Here is a 15,740-nt window from a genome sequence, read left to right as displayed (position 1 = left end):
AAGTCGTGGACTTGGAAGGGACAATTCCAGAAGTTTCAGCAATAGTACTATTTAATCTAAAATTCTGCTAATTAAATAAGAAGGTAGCATATGCTCCAGGAGGTATCCTGTAAGCTTAAATTTGGCTAGTCTCTCTCAGCATGCCAGAGGAGTCCCTTTTAGAAGGAAATAAAATTTTTGGCTTCATTCTGCATTGATGCCCATCAGTATATCTATTATATCTTATAGTAAGTATATCTTGTAGTACAATATACTGATTAGATCAGTATACAGTATCAGTATATTGATTACATCAGCATATCTTACTATAAGAAAGAGGATATATTCTAAAGGGAGAGTAGACAAACAGTAAGAAGTAAATAAGAAATGAAGATAAAGACAGTACATCATCTAGGACTCTTAGGATGGGAAACAGACAAAATAACAGATTACTGTAATAGACAGAAGCAAATATACTCTTGTTTCTAGAAATCTGTTGCTTCTTAAAATATTCAAAATTAATTTTTCTGTAATTAATGTTCCTTGACCCACTAAAATTGGTAATAGCAACATGTAAGTTCACTGTTTCCATATTGTACAGTTTAGAATTCCATACAGCAAAAGTCACAAGTATCTTCCTCTAGTACACACGCCTTGGTTAAGGATAGAAATTACTCAGTGGGCAGATGAGAGAAAGCATATTAAAGCAACGCAGACTTGGACTTGAATTCTTGTCATGCCAGCTACTCTCTGAATGAACTCTGGGCAAGTCAATTTGTCTTTACTAATTTTCTTCATTCCTAAATGTGGATAAGTTTTCCTTTCAAGGTTCATTGTTAGGTTGGTGATGCTCTAATTACATGGCACATTGGTTGACTCATAACACAGAATGAATAATACAGAGTGAATGAATAATAATTCATTATTAGTAGTATTATAATTATTTTTATGAATGCTTCAATGTAACAAGGAGATTTTCAGCCTCCAATGGCCATACATCTCTCTGTTCACTCAAGGAGTGCTTTTATATCCTTCAGAATCTTTACTGGATTGGCAGGAAGTGTACTTATTATGGCGATTCTTTTTTTTTTTTTCTTTTTGGATGCACTGGGTCTTTGTTGCTGCATGCGGGCTTTCTCTAGTTGCGGTGAACGGGGACTGCTCTTCGTTGCAGTGTGGCAGTGTGAGGGCTTGTCATTGCAGAGGATTCTCTTGTTGTGGAGCATGGGCTCTAGGCACACGGGCTCGGTAGTTGTGGCTCATGGGGCTCTAGAGCGCAGGCTCAGTACTTGTGGCTCGGGGGCTTAGTTGCTCCGCAGCATGTGGGATCTTCCCAGACCAGGGCTCGAACCCATGTCCCCTGCATTGGCAGGCGGATTCTCAACCACTGTGCCACCAGAGAAGTCAAGATTCTTGTAAGACCACTTGCACAGTTTTTGTATTTGCTATTTTATTTAGACAGTGATACCAGTTAGAGTAATAAGTAGTTTGTCCAAGTTAATAATCACAATGGGACATAAGCCAGCAGAGATGCAGCAGCACTCCCATACCAGATTCTCTTCAAATGTAGGTTTGGACATCATAGTGAGTAGGTGGAAGAGGAGAAAAATCACCCAACTAGTGAACAGCCATACAAGAATTGGCTTTCTGTTTGCATTTCTCTAATGCATTTCTCTTGGCAAGTGTATGGTCTAGAGTAAGGCAAGCAACCTTCCTTGAGCAGATCATCCATAGACTTTTCAGGCTTATGGTTTCCCTAAGTCAGTAAGATGCCACAATAGTTTCAACTTTCCATCAAATGTACAGAATATTTAGTTGCTCCTATGCTTCTATATTAGTTGATAAAATCTATGTATATTTATTTATTACTATTTAAGGAATTAAAAAGAAAATGTGATAATTCTTATTCTCTGAACACTTAAATTCTAGGTAGTAATACTTTGTATATATTACTTAAAATTCACCAGAAATAGAAGATAGTTCTGATATTTTTTGTGCCATATATTTGAAGGGTGCAAAAGTTAAGAATCATGAGAAATATGTGCTAGACTTTATTGAAGAGTCCTTTATATGGGAAGAAGGGCTTAAAATTTAAGTTACATTTGTAAATACAAACAAGCTGTGGAAGGCATTCTGAAAGGAAGGGACTGTACAAAACAGTAGGCTGGAATTAACTGTTCCAGTGGAAATTAGATTGAAATCAGTTTACAGATTATTTGAAAACAAGATAAAAAGTTTGGATTTTATCTTGTAGCTCATTGGTTCTCAGAATTTTAAGTAAGAATCATTGATAAAATGTGTTAAAATAAAGTTTCTTAGGTCTTAGGCCTCTTTTAATCGGTTGGGGTAGAGCTCAGGAATCTGCATTTTAACCAGCCCTTTGGTTCATTATTCACTTTTTCAGTATCGTTGCTTGCCAAGGAAAATTGAAAGATTTTACCTCGGGAGCTAGTTTTTGTTAATGTTTTCATAAGGAATTAAAACAATTAAATACTTGTTTAATAAGGCAAAGAGTTAAGGCCAGGTGTGAAGGGGTTATCCAGAAGTGAAGAACAACAACCCAGAAGTGAAGAAAGTCACCTCTTGTCTTGGTTGATGGAAGTAGTGTTGGAAAAGGAGGAATGGGTGGGAGAGCTTTATGGAACGTAGAAGGACAGGATCCAGGCATCTTTTAGCTGCATGAGGGCAAGGGATGGAGTGTTCCAGCCCCAGTATATGATAAACTCCTTGAGGGTAAAAACTGGATCTTACTCATTTTTACGACCCCAACTCAGTACAGTGCCTAGCACTTAGTGTGTTCTTAACAAGTATTTGTTGAATTGCTAGATAAAACTGTCGTGTAACACACAGCAAAGTCAAAAGGAATCTCCTTTTGTACCCCTACTTTATTTTTTGACCTCTGATTTTTTATCTTGATGCTGACTTACTTTCCATTGCCTCTTGACTTACCAGTGGAAGTACATATTTGTTTTGTGCAAAGCGAAATGATTTAAAATATAAAAAGTAATGAAAATGTCTCATATTTCTTAATGTTGGGCTTTTTTCCATGAGTACACAGGAGTGAAGTGACATCAAATCAGATATAGCCACTGAATGGTATGAAATTACGTGTCATTTGTGATAGTTTGTTTCCTTTTATAAATTAATTTTTTCTATATAATATATGGCTTTTAGTGGAAAATAAGATATTGTGACAAAATGTTTAATGTATTCAGCACAAAAAAGTTTACTCTCTTAAAATATGACTGTTTACAAATTGGATCCTTTCCAAATTATCCAAAAAATGTGAGTGAATTCATAAATGTTCTCTTCTCTGACTCTTTAAACATCAAAAGGGACCATCTTCAAAATCCAAATGCTTCTCCAGCTTTCCGCAGGATATCACAGAACTTCCTGGCAGAGACTTTTAAACAAGTTGAGAAGTTTTATAAGATAAAAATATTTTCTCAGTTGACTTGACAACCATGTACAATGTTAGTGGAGAGTTTATTTGCCCAAGGCTCTTTGTCAAAGTGAATTTAAACTGAGATTATTAATATGTAGCTGAGTTGCACAGTGTGAGGAGAGGTGTTGCTAATGTCTTACTTCGAGAATGTTTCCCATGCAGTGCATGCGACTTGGTTATGGGACTGTATACGTGAAGGTGTGTTTCTGCTAACAGAGAGGAGACATTTAAAATGATTCAGAAAATAAACCTTATATGTAAATGGATACTTTTGATCTATAGTTTGGTGATTTAACGTTCACTTCTTTTGACCCATCAGACTGCCTGGGCCTGAGTCACAGCTCTGCTATTAACCTCAGCACCTTCCTAATCTGTAAGATAGAAGTCATGATGACAGAAACATTCTGGGGGTATTGTGAGGATTAAATGATATCATCATTGTAAATGATTAACATAGTGACTGGCGCAAATAAAGGTTCACAGTTGTTTTATTTCAAATCTGTAGGATCAGTACTAAGCAGTGTCTCCTGATAGTTCCAGATGTGTGGTTATAAAAAAAAAAGCCCTGTCCCAATTTAATGATAACTTCTGTTACAAGTTAAATAGCTTTAGGAAAATTTAACTAATGGTAAACAATGCTTGTATCACCAGATCTCTCCATGGCTGTAGCTAATTTCTTACATGAGAATCAGGATCCCAAAAGGAAAATGATCATCTGCATGAGAAGTTGTAATCTTCCCAATTTGGAAAATAACATTACACTGCTTTGGGAAAATGTCCAAATTGCTAAATCTTGGAAGGAGTCCCTCTCCTTCTCTCAAATGGACACATTATTTAAGAAGTTTTATTATTTCTGAAAAGGACCAGTTGCCTTTCAAAAATAATAGCATTTGTGTATGGTTTGAAAGACTGTACCACCACAGATGGAAGAGTTGATTATGTTCCACATGGCAAGTGGCTGTTGTTATAACAGGGTCACCCGGCAATGTGTGCTGCAGCCAGAATCCCTGGGGGAGGTGAAACAGTGATGCAGGCAGGGGCGGCATTGGAACCATATAGTCAGTGCATTAGGCGTCTTTATCAATCTGGGAGATTGTGGCATATTTACAATTTCTTATTTTAGTTTAACATTCAGACAAAGTAACTTCTTGCCATTATTATTTACTTGGCTTTTCTTAAATCCCCACTTTCATGAAAGTCAGCCAATACAGCAGATTGCCTTTAATGATGGTTATCTCTGTGTTTTTTTGACAAATTAGAGAGATAGGATAAAACTTCTCTGATTTACTGCCCCAGTTTAAAAAAAAAAAAAAGGTTATGGGTTCCTGCTATATTGCAGGCACTGTGCCAGGCATTTTATATCATCCTCATGTAACCTTCACAACCAGTCAGAAAAGTATATTTAACAGATGAGGAAACTGAGGCACATTTATTCCTTTATTATTATTTAAATTGCCTCTGGTCACATGAATAAGGGGGAGATACATGATTCAAATCTAACTCCTACGTCTTTCACTCTAGCCCTCAGTAAGTGAATTGGCCTCTACCTACTCCATATCATGTCTTACTTTTTCTCTTTATCTTCAAAGTATGAAAACATTTTTCTTCCTGTTCTCTCTGTCAGTCATTCTATTAATATGTATTGATACAAACCCTATTTAAGGACATTAGTTAGACGAGGAAGGAGAAATATGGTGTATCATATAGGTGAATTTTTGTAACACTAAAAGTGAAGGATAATATTCAACAGTATATTTTAAATTTTATTTATATAATTTCCATAATCTTCAAGTTAGCAAACATAATGAACTTTTAATTCATTACTCTTCTTCATAAATTAATTCCATCTATATCATTTTCTTCTTTCAAAAACATTAAATCTAACCATTTTGATTTAAATCTTTAGTTTATTTAACCGAAAATGTAGTTCAATAGTCTTGAAAAATTTCATTTTCATATGAGAAAATATAGGTAGTATAGTTGTAATTTCCTTTAGCAACTTCTATAACAATATTCTTTTATTAGTATTTTAAAATGTCATATATATATTGCTGTTCACAAAATTTTTCTGAAAGACTATTTATTATCTAGATCATTACACAATGAGAAAAGGGAGCATTGGACTATCTTGCCATCATCTCAAACTTAACATGTGCAAAACCAAGCTTTCCTCTTTCTACTTCTTCAGTATTAACTCTCTCACAAACAGCTATTTTAATGTCCTCATTATGAGAATTCATAGGAGATTATATGCAACTTTTACTGAAATAGAAGTGATTCTGTTGGGTTGCCCAAAAAGTTCATTCGTATTTTCCCATAACCTCTTGCAGAAAACCTGAACGAACTTTTTGGCCAATCCCAATACATGCTGACTTGGTTCAACATTTAAATACCATTTATAGAGTATGGTTCCCATATGCCAGGATCTTAGAGCAATGAGTAAGTTCCTATCCTCAAGAAACTGGAGAGATAACCAAGAGTAAAAACATACAGTACAATGTAGAAAACACTGTAGTAATGTTGTTCACAGAACCCTGTGTCGGGAAAACAGAGACAGTACCCGTAGGTGAGGTGGGAGTTTAGTAAAAGAAAACCTCGTGAAAGTAATCTACGTGAATCTTGAAGATCAAGTAGAATTTATCCAGGGAAAGGTGTTGAAGGCAAGGCACTTCGGATAGGGTCAGGGAGGGAATGGACTTCAGTGGTTAGTCACATGATTCTAGAGCCAGACTCCTCAATTCAAACATCACTACTTTCCACTTTCTTGTTGTATGACCTTGGGAAAGTTACTTCTCATCAGAAGAAAGGGTATTATAAAAGTTCCTACCTCATAGAATTGTTTAATTCAAGCTTATAAGCCCCTTTTTTATGGTATATGACACAGAGAAAATGCAAGAGAATAAGGAACAACATAATGTTTGGGAAACTACAGGTCATTTGCTCTTGCTGAAAAGAAATGCAATAAATGGCTTGGAAGAAGATTAAGAAATGGTGTACCATGTTAAGGAGCTGGAAATTCCTATATAGGTAATGGAAAAGCAGACGAAAGGCAGCCTGATTGTGTTTTTAAATAGATCTTACTGGAGCAGGGCAGGAGGAAAAGGGAGAATGTTGCCAAAGATTAGAAGCACAGAACCCACTCAGAATGCCATAGTAATTTTCAGGATTAAATATTTTTATAATCCTCTTTAATAGTAACAGAAGGAATTGAAAGGAAATAACAATTGAAAGAAATATTTAGAAAGTAGATTAGCAGGGCTTGCCCCTAACAATTAGTAAATAATTGGGTGATAATTTGGGAGAGGAAGGAATAAATGATGACCTGAAGATTCTTGGGCTAGCAAAAGCGCACAAAAGAGAACAAGCGAGAAAAAGAATTCAGGAGTACATAGAGGTTTGAAAGAGAAAATATTAAGGGCAGCTTTTAGACATACTGAATTTAACAGTCTTCTAATACGTCCATCAGAAGATAAGTCAGAGTTTTAGAATAGAGTTACAACTTGGAGCAACAGATTCAGGATTCAGTAGAAAAGATGAAGATGGCCGAGAGTGTTCAGGTTTCCCAGGGACAGTTTGTGTTTTATGATGAGTGGAGGAAGACTGTCTCGTGAAGCACTTGAGGAAAAATAATACTTTAATGTGTTTTCGGATTTGATAAAAGGAATGAATAAAGGATCTTTAGGCAAGAGCAAGAATCTAGTGTGATTGAATAGAAACTTACCACTTCTGTGTGCTTCATACCTGCTACTATGTCAAAAATATATCTATAGATCATTTTGATACAGGTGAACTAAGCATGTTATTTACTGAATTGATTGGGAGAATGTTTTTTACTAAGTGAAAACATTGACCTTTAATATAGACCATAAAATTTTAAAAATAAATCAGTCTGAAATCTAATGTTATGTTGACCTTTAAAACTAATTTCTCGGGACTTCCCTGGCAGTCCAGTGGTTAAGACTTCACCTTCCAATGCAGGGAGTGTGGGTTTGATCCCTGGTTAGGGAGCTAAGATCCCACATGCCTCGTGGCCAAAATCCAAAACATAAAATAGAAGCAATATTATAACAAATTCAATAAAGACTTTAAAAATGGTCCACATCAAAAAAAATTAATAAAAACACAAAAAACTAATTTCTCTCCGAATAGACCAGTGGTTGCCAAGGGGAAGGGAGGGTGTGGGAGGGGTGGAGTGGGAGTATGGGGTTAGCAGATGCAAACTGTTATATATAGAATGGATAAACAACAAGGTCCTACTGTAGAGCAGAGGGAACTGTATTCCATATCCTGTGATAAACCATAATGGAAAAGAATATGAAAATGAATGTGTATATATATAACTGAGTCACTTTGCTGTACAGCAGTAATTAACACAACATTGTGATTCAACTCTACTTCAATAAAAAATAAAAACGAATTTCTCTCCCATTATTTTAATTATTTAGCTGTTGTTTAATTGCAAGTATAACAGGTTAAAAATATCTATCTAATGTAATTTTTAAATTTTATATTCCAAATCAGCATGGGGATTAATCATGACAATGACCACCCATCATGTGCTGATGGTCTTCATATCATGTCTGGTGAATGGATTAAAGGACAAAATCTCGGTGATGTCTCGTGGTCCCAATGTAGCAAGGAAGATTTGGAAAGATTTCTAAGGTACTGAGGTCACTAGCTGTTGCTGTGTCATGAATGTGTATGTGTGCCTGCTTCCTCTACCAACCTGGGAGGGTGGTGTGGCAGAGGGGGACAGCCACCAGATTAGGAATCAAGGTGCTGGGATCCACTCCTGGTTCTCCACTGACTCGTGGTGCGAACTGGGACATATTATTTAACCCACTTGTTTCTTAGTTTCCACACTTTCAAACAAGAGGATGGGCAAGGTGATTTGTAAGGTTGAAAGTTAGTATAATGATAAAAAATCTTTCATAATATTTAATTGCCTCTTCAGAATTTCTCAGTGGAAACATTTTCATTGTTCATCCCTCTATATCTGTTGTTATAAAGAACCTCTTTAACAAAAGCTCCACCTTTCCACTGTGGTAGTTCTGCACTCTGAATCTTTTTTCATTAATGTCAATGCATAGTTTTCACCATTATAATAGTCCTTGATTCTCCTCTTTTCAACCTTTAACTTTGGTAATATGTAGCTTCTGCCTGGTTGGAAAAGGAAATGAAAAAAAGTATTACTGTTCTAATTTTCATGTTAAAGCCCTGTTCTTTACTTTTTCCTTCAGTAATAGAAGGGGAAGATGAAACGGTACCAGTAGATGTTATGTAAAGTCCCAATTAGTGAGTGAGAGATGCTTAAAGTATCCAAAAGTCTAAGTAAGAAATATAGGAACATCTAACTAGCTAAATTCACTACACAAATTTATTTTTCCATACCATTTAAATTGTCAAGCTAATTTTTTGTCAAATGAATATTAAAATCTACTAAAATATATTTATTACATTACTATAACTCTTTCCAGAAATATGTGCAGTAGAGTCTGGGCATTCTCTTTGTCACTGCAACAGTAGCCCCTCAGTAGGCCCTAATGAGTGCAGGATGTTGTGTAGTTGTCTTCTCATGAATCAGAACTATGATAAAATTAAATTTTACCCCATAAATGGAAGTTGTAGTACGATGTCAAGTAGATATTCACACTATTAATAGTCACTTGAGATGCTTTCCATAGATTCCTTAAATCCCAGAATATAGTTGATTTCTTACCTTCATACATTACTTTTGGACAAGTTACTCTCTGAGCTTCTTCATCTTATAAATATGTAAAATAATAACCACCTCACAGTGTTATGTAGATTAGCTGAGTTAATCCATATGAAAGATCTTTAAAAACAAAAAGTCCTGTTAATTTGAACTTTTTTTATTATTAGGTTTATAGTAATAATTATAAACAAATGATTCTCATACATGGGATAATTTCTATGAGCATTCAATAGAAGAGCTTATAAATAAAAGTAAGAACATATTTTAATAGTATCGAAATGTTTCTTGTTGCTGTGTTAACTAGTTATAACAACTTTTTGCATTTAACTCAAAATGTTACACATATCTGCATATCGCCAGGTCAAAGGCCAGTAACTGCTTGCTACAGACAAATCCCCAGAGTGTCAATTCCGTGATGGTTCCCTCCAAGTTGCCAGAGATGACATACACTGCTGACGAGCAATGTCAGATTCTCTTTGGGCCATTGGCTTCCTTTTGTCAAGAGATGCAGGTAAGAGTTGTATCCAGGTAGGATTTTTTTTAAGTGTATGTTCACATCCATTATTTAGAAGTATTGATTGGGGGAGGGGAAGATGACTTTATTTTAGAGTTTGTAGCTTCAAAGCATCCCAGTATTGGAAAGAAGGATTTTCTAAGAAAAGGTTTCTGCATTTTCCCCCTAACATTTTGAAAGTGATTAGAAATAGGTGTCGATATTTAATTAAAGCCAGGAAGGAATGACCCAAGAATTTCTACTTCAAAAATGGCACTGAAGTCAGAAAAGTCTTTGCATTATGCCAGTTCACTGCTTTTGTTTTAAATCTCTTACTTGCTTACATGGTAGGTAACCGGGTGAAAATGTCATAAAAACGATATATGAACATGTAATTTTGGAGGAAGGATTATATCTTTTAACTCTGAAAATAAATTGTTAAAAATATGTCCTATAGGAATAAAAATTAGAGAGTACATTTCTAAATAGTTAAACTAAAGGAAAAGGGTAAACGTCTGATGGTGAACTAAGCAGTGTCTTTATATTAGTATTCAGTCACTAGTTACTCTGAGAGGCCAATTGTCCCATTCTAGAAAAATCTAAAATCTGAAAGATTGAGCAAAATGACCTTCATAATTGATGTAAGAATTTAGCTCTATTTACCCTTCCTTTTTTCTTTTCTTCTGTCTTCCTGAAGCTCATCCCCTAGCTGCCCATTTCTTCCTACCTCTTTCCAATACACATACTCGTGCACACTTTGTATTTCAGGCTTCAACTGATAATCATGCTTAGAGTGAATTGAGAGCTGTATTTCACTGTACCTAAGTTCTGTGATTGCCTCGAAGGAGTTTGGCTTTGTTGAAGATAATGCTGTCTTGGATTACTGGCAGAATAATTAAAATTCATTATAAGGAAAAGGTTATACAGCATTATGACATATGCTCTCTCTGCTTCGTTGTTCTTATCAAAGGAGTTATTCACTTGTTTGTTACTTTCCTCTTATTAATTTCCCACCCTAGTGTGTAAGCTCCAGGAGGGCAGAGTGTTTCTCCAGCACCTAGTCCAATGGCTAGCACATGGTAGGCACTCAGTGAATATTTGACTTAAGATTAAAATAAGTGAATGTATGAAGAAGTTGGAGCTCCATTAAATGTGACATGTGAAAGAATGTATAGACTGTCATACTCATCTGGCAATATTAGACCTCAAGAGGAACTGATATAGGTGTGTGATTGTGACTGGACACCCAAGGGTTCACATGTGGCAGACCAATGGATCCTTGGAGCTTAGCATTGGGTGTGATAATTACAGCAGTAGCCAGGTTGACTTTGTATTATCTGTCCTAATACCTCTCTGATCTCATCTACCAATCTTGTTCAATCTACTCTCATCTCCAAGGACTTTAGACAATCAAAAATTGGGTCACAATCTTCTTTCTTAAATCGTCATGGTAAAATGAATGTTTTGAGGTCCACAAGTTTGGTTTTGTAGGTAAACACATCTACATGCTGAAATTATCATGTTTTGGAAAACAGAGTAGGCTGCCTATGATTACTATCATACTATTGCATAGGAGAGGGTTTCAGTTCATGTAGTACAGAAAATTGATAGACTTGATCAATGAAAATTGTTCATATTTTATGAAGTACCCCAAGTGTTAGAAAAACTCAGCAAATGATCAAATACAAAAGTGATTTTGGTAAATTTTAGATCATTTTTCATAAATACTATTTTTAAACATTTTAGAAATTATTTTAAATTATATATTGCAGTTAGTTAAATTTTACTAGTACCATTCCACAATATTTTGAACTCTAAAATGGATGCCACAGGGTGTAAATCATTTAGATTTATGACCTATTTTGATTCTTATAACAATTATATGCCATAGTTGATATTTAGTCCTGTTTTACAGATCAACAGTTTGAGGCCTGTAGAAGTTAAATAACACAATTAAGTTATTACATCTATGCGGAGGGAGTGTTAGATGCAAATCCAAAGAATAGAGTATATGTAACCACTATGCTCTACTGCTTCTTATGGAATTCAAACTTCTTTACTTTGTGTCTTTGTGTGGGAAAAACCTTAGATCAAATCCTGTGTTTAGACTGAATTTGCTTTATCCCTTACAGCACCTACACCATCAGGGTCAAGAAATATTTTAATTGATTTTTTAAACTTTTTTAGGCTATTTGCTCTATTTATATGGTTGTTTCTCACTAACCTACCTGCATGGATTTTTTCCCCACCTCTGAAAGTATAACTATTTGTTAAGGGATGTTAAATCCATTTCTTAATATCCTAGGATGTTGCCTTGTTTTAAACTAGGCATTTTGCACAAACAGAATTAAGTTTTAGGTCTTAAGTATCCAGAAATGTTCTCCTTTTTTCCCCTGAAATTATCTATATTTGACATTTTTATTCATAAAACCAGATTTTTCTCTAGTTCTATCTGTGTGTAATCTTCATTAAGGACACTTTTAAAATAATGCCAGAAAGGATTGGGCTGCTGTGGGCAGTCAAGGAGAAGCAATGCCTCCTAATAGGGGTTTGGTTGGAGAGCACTGGCTGGAAAGCCATGAAGCCTGGGCTCTAACAGTGGTTCTGCCTCTCATTAGTTGTGTAACCTTAGGCAAAACTCTTTTTCTTTCTAAGCCACACTCTATAGAACAAGAAATAGAGCTATGTTATCTTTCAAAGTCTCTTAGGGCTAAGAGGCTGGACTTCTTTCATTCTAAAATCCAAAACAGCATTCTGATACCACCCTTGAAAAATCATCATTTCCACCCCAAATCAGTGCAGCTTGCTTGCAAAGCATAGAAATTAGGTAGGTAGGTAGGTAGGTAGGTAGGTAGGTAAATAGGTAGATAGAGCCACAGAAGAGATTATTTAAAAATTCAATCACTGATTTGATAAATATTTATTGAGTTCCAGCTACTTTCCAGGTGCTGTTCTGTGTACTAATAACACAGTAGGAAGTAACCCCCAGCTTCATGGAGCTTAATTTTAGCTGGGGAAACAGACAATAAGTACATACATATATGATATGTCAGTTAGTAATAAGTGTTTTGGAGAAGTATAAGTTCAGGTAACGAAGACAGGGAATACAACCAGGGATGGGAGGGTAGGAATGGTGCTATTTTATACAGGATGATCTGGGAAGGCTTCCTAAAGCAAGTGACATTTGTTTAGAAATCTGAAGGAAGTTAGGTAGCCAGCCATGCATTTATCTTGGGAAAAATGTAGCAAGAAGAAACAGAAAGCAAATGCACTGGCGTGGAGTTAGGTTCATATTTTAAGTTTAAGATGTCCATTGGACATCCAACTAGAGATGTTTGTAGGTCCAGAATAGATATCTATCTGGAAGTCCTCAACAAGTAGGAGATACTGAAGACATGATATTAAATGATGACACTAGGAAATGAGTTAGAAGAGGAAAAATTCGAAGAGTGAGAACTTAATCACTACAATATTTAGAGGTTAGGAAAATAAGGAGGAAGCAACAATTAAAACTTTGAAGAAGTCTATTGGTAGGAATCGAACCAAGAGAAAGTAAGATCTTGGAGGCTAAGTGAAGACATTTTTCAAAGTGGAAATTATTAGAAATTCCAAAAGCTGAAGACAAGGGGAGTAAAATGAAGTCTGAGAATATGCAATTGCTATGTTTTCCCGCTGGGTTTGGGACACTATTACTTGATGCTTTCTTGACATCCCTGAACACCTGAGGGTGAGGAAGTAGAAATTAAAAATATAAGGGGAAGTAGTTATAAGTGTAGAAGATAGAATAGTTCAGCGCGTTAAGCCACTCACGTACACTTTCAAGGGGATACACGTGAAGTCGCCATATCTACCAGTCTGTCATCTAGACTTTATACAAAACGAACCTCCTAGAAGGCAAGCTCCATAACATCAAAAGAGTTGTCAGTCCTTTTTATCACTGTACTTCTGGCACCTAAAAGAGTGCTCAATAAGTATTTATTAAATTAATAAGTGAATCAACTGAATGATGGAATAATAACTCTAAAATTTTACTCATAGAAATAGTTGATTCTTAGATATATAATATGTCCAGAAAATATGAAGATAACCATCTAAAATATTAATTCAATGGCTCCATAAATAACAACCTATAAGGGTATGTAGCTTATGTTTCACAGCTTACACATGAGTTAATCAGGCATCCGTATGTCCATCTTACATCTCCATTCAGTTATACATAAGTGTTGAGCTGCATGGAGTAAGGATTTGCAGCAACTTTTCAACGTGTGTGTTTCTGGTACAATATGAGACAATGGTAGTTGGCCCATAGTATTTGAATTAGATATTGCTCTTCCATTCTTACTGACAAATAGTTATATACAAGCACTAGGGACTCCAACATTATGTACATGCTGATCTAATTAATGATATAAATTTACCCTTAGGATAGCAGCTTACATCTGCAACATGTTTAAAGGCATAGCTGTAGAGATGTTTGTGAAACATCTCGACCCTCAGCAATAATTGCTCACTCTTCTGTATGAATATGCTAACTTCTCAGATGACCTTATTCCTGAGTCCTAAGCATTTGGTGCCTCTAGGCCATCTAGCATCTTGTGGCTGAGCCAGCTACAACTGCATCAAGTTATCTTAATAGCTGCCTAAAATTACTTAGCCTGGCTAAGAATACAGAGGTATGGATGTTTCCTTAGAACCAATAAGAAGTGGCTACTTGAGAGTTACATTATTTGAATGAGAAGGAAGTTTGCTTAAAAAAAAAAAAAAATGAAGACCTCCAGGAAACTTAAGGTTCTGCCTTTGGTTTTGGACTAGGCACAATGTGAGTTGCATACATATTATATTGTATCGAAAACTTTCTAGTGTAATTGAATCATACGATGACTTAAAGTGAAAGTCCCACGTAAAGTTCCAGTTTTACATTTCTCTTATATCGACTTAATATATCAAAGTATGTAGGACTTCTAAAATCTCTCATTTGATCTAATGAACACGCTGGTATTGAGATGAGTACCTTATGAAGAATTCTAGAAGATTGAGTCTCTGTGATTTGGCATTGTGAAATTCCAGAGGCAATAGGAGTTAGGACTAAAAAAGCATGAAATATCCCTTGATGGAAAGTAGTTGTTTGGGCAACTAATACAGTATCATTGATAAATCATGTTGTTAAGATTGGTGAAGTTGAAGATTTTTATTGTCCTTTCTCCCTATAAGATCAATAAAGTTATGGTGGGTTAAAGCTACCAGGAATTGAATCTGCCTGTTTTGCCATCTAATCAAAGCTTCATCCTATTCTTTGAGCTTTAGTCCTACACGGTATATGAGTTTGATGGCACATTATTTGTCTAGATAATCTAGCTCCTTAATTTTTTTCCTTAGGACTAATTTTTATTCACGCCTTCTTATTGACGTGGGCTTTTATTTTTTTATCTTTTATTTATTTATTTTATCTCTATCTTTGTAAATTGCCTATTTACATTTTGCCCATTTTTTAAACTTTCTGTTTTTCTTGCTGATTTGCAGGAGTTCTTTCTATATTCTAGGTGACACTTCCTTAAAGTATGTCATTGTGTGTTAACTTTTTATACAATGTCATTTTAAAATTTTGAAGTGGTTGAATCCATCAAGTTCTCCAATTAAGTTGTGCTGTTTTTGTTTTGGTATTTTTTGTGTGTATATATATATATATATATATATTCTTTTTCAGATTCCTTTCCATTATAGTTATTACAAGATATTGAATATAGTTCCCTGTGCTATACAGTAGGTCCTTGTTGTTTCTCTATTTAATATGGAGTAGTGTGTATCCATTAAACCCAAACTCCCGATTTATCCCTTCCCCTCTTTCCCCTTTGGTAAACATAAGTTTGTTTTCTATATCTGTGAGTCTCTTTCTGTTTTGTAAATAAGTTCATTTGTATCATTTTTTTAGATTCCACATATAAGTGATATCATATATTTATCTTTCTCTGACTTACTTCACTTAGTATGATAATCTGTAGGTCCATCCATGTTGCCACAAATGACATTATTTCATTCTTTTTTATGGCTGAGCAATATTCCATTGTATATATGTACCACATCTTCTTTATCCATATCTCTGTCAATGG

The 15,740-nt window shown here is 35.2% G+C and overlaps 1 protein-coding gene across 1 annotated transcript in view; it reads left to right on the top strand.

Annotated features, from left to right (window-relative positions):
- ADAMTS19 (ADAM metallopeptidase with thrombospondin type 1 motif 19) overlaps window positions 1-15,740 on the top strand; it is a 218,438-nt gene that overhangs the window by 84,673 nt on the left and 118,025 nt on the right. Inside the window, exons 7-8 of the mRNA XM_024761933.1 lie at window positions 7,946-8,086; window positions 9,501-9,651. Of these exons, the coding sequence (XP_024617701.1) occupies window positions 7,946-8,086; window positions 9,501-9,651 (292 nt within the window). The remainder of the gene's footprint in view (window positions 1-7,945; window positions 8,087-9,500; window positions 9,652-15,740) is intronic.

This window comes from Neophocaena asiaeorientalis, unplaced genomic scaffold, assembly GCF_003031525.2.
Source record: "Neophocaena asiaeorientalis asiaeorientalis breed wild unplaced genomic scaffold, Neophocaena_asiaeorientalis_V1.1 scaffold385, whole genome shotgun sequence".
NCBI lineage: Eukaryota > Metazoa > Chordata > Mammalia > Artiodactyla > Phocoenidae > Neophocaena > Neophocaena asiaeorientalis.
Note: the sequence above shows the minus strand (reverse complement) of the source record. Positions and strands in the feature narration are given on the sequence as shown.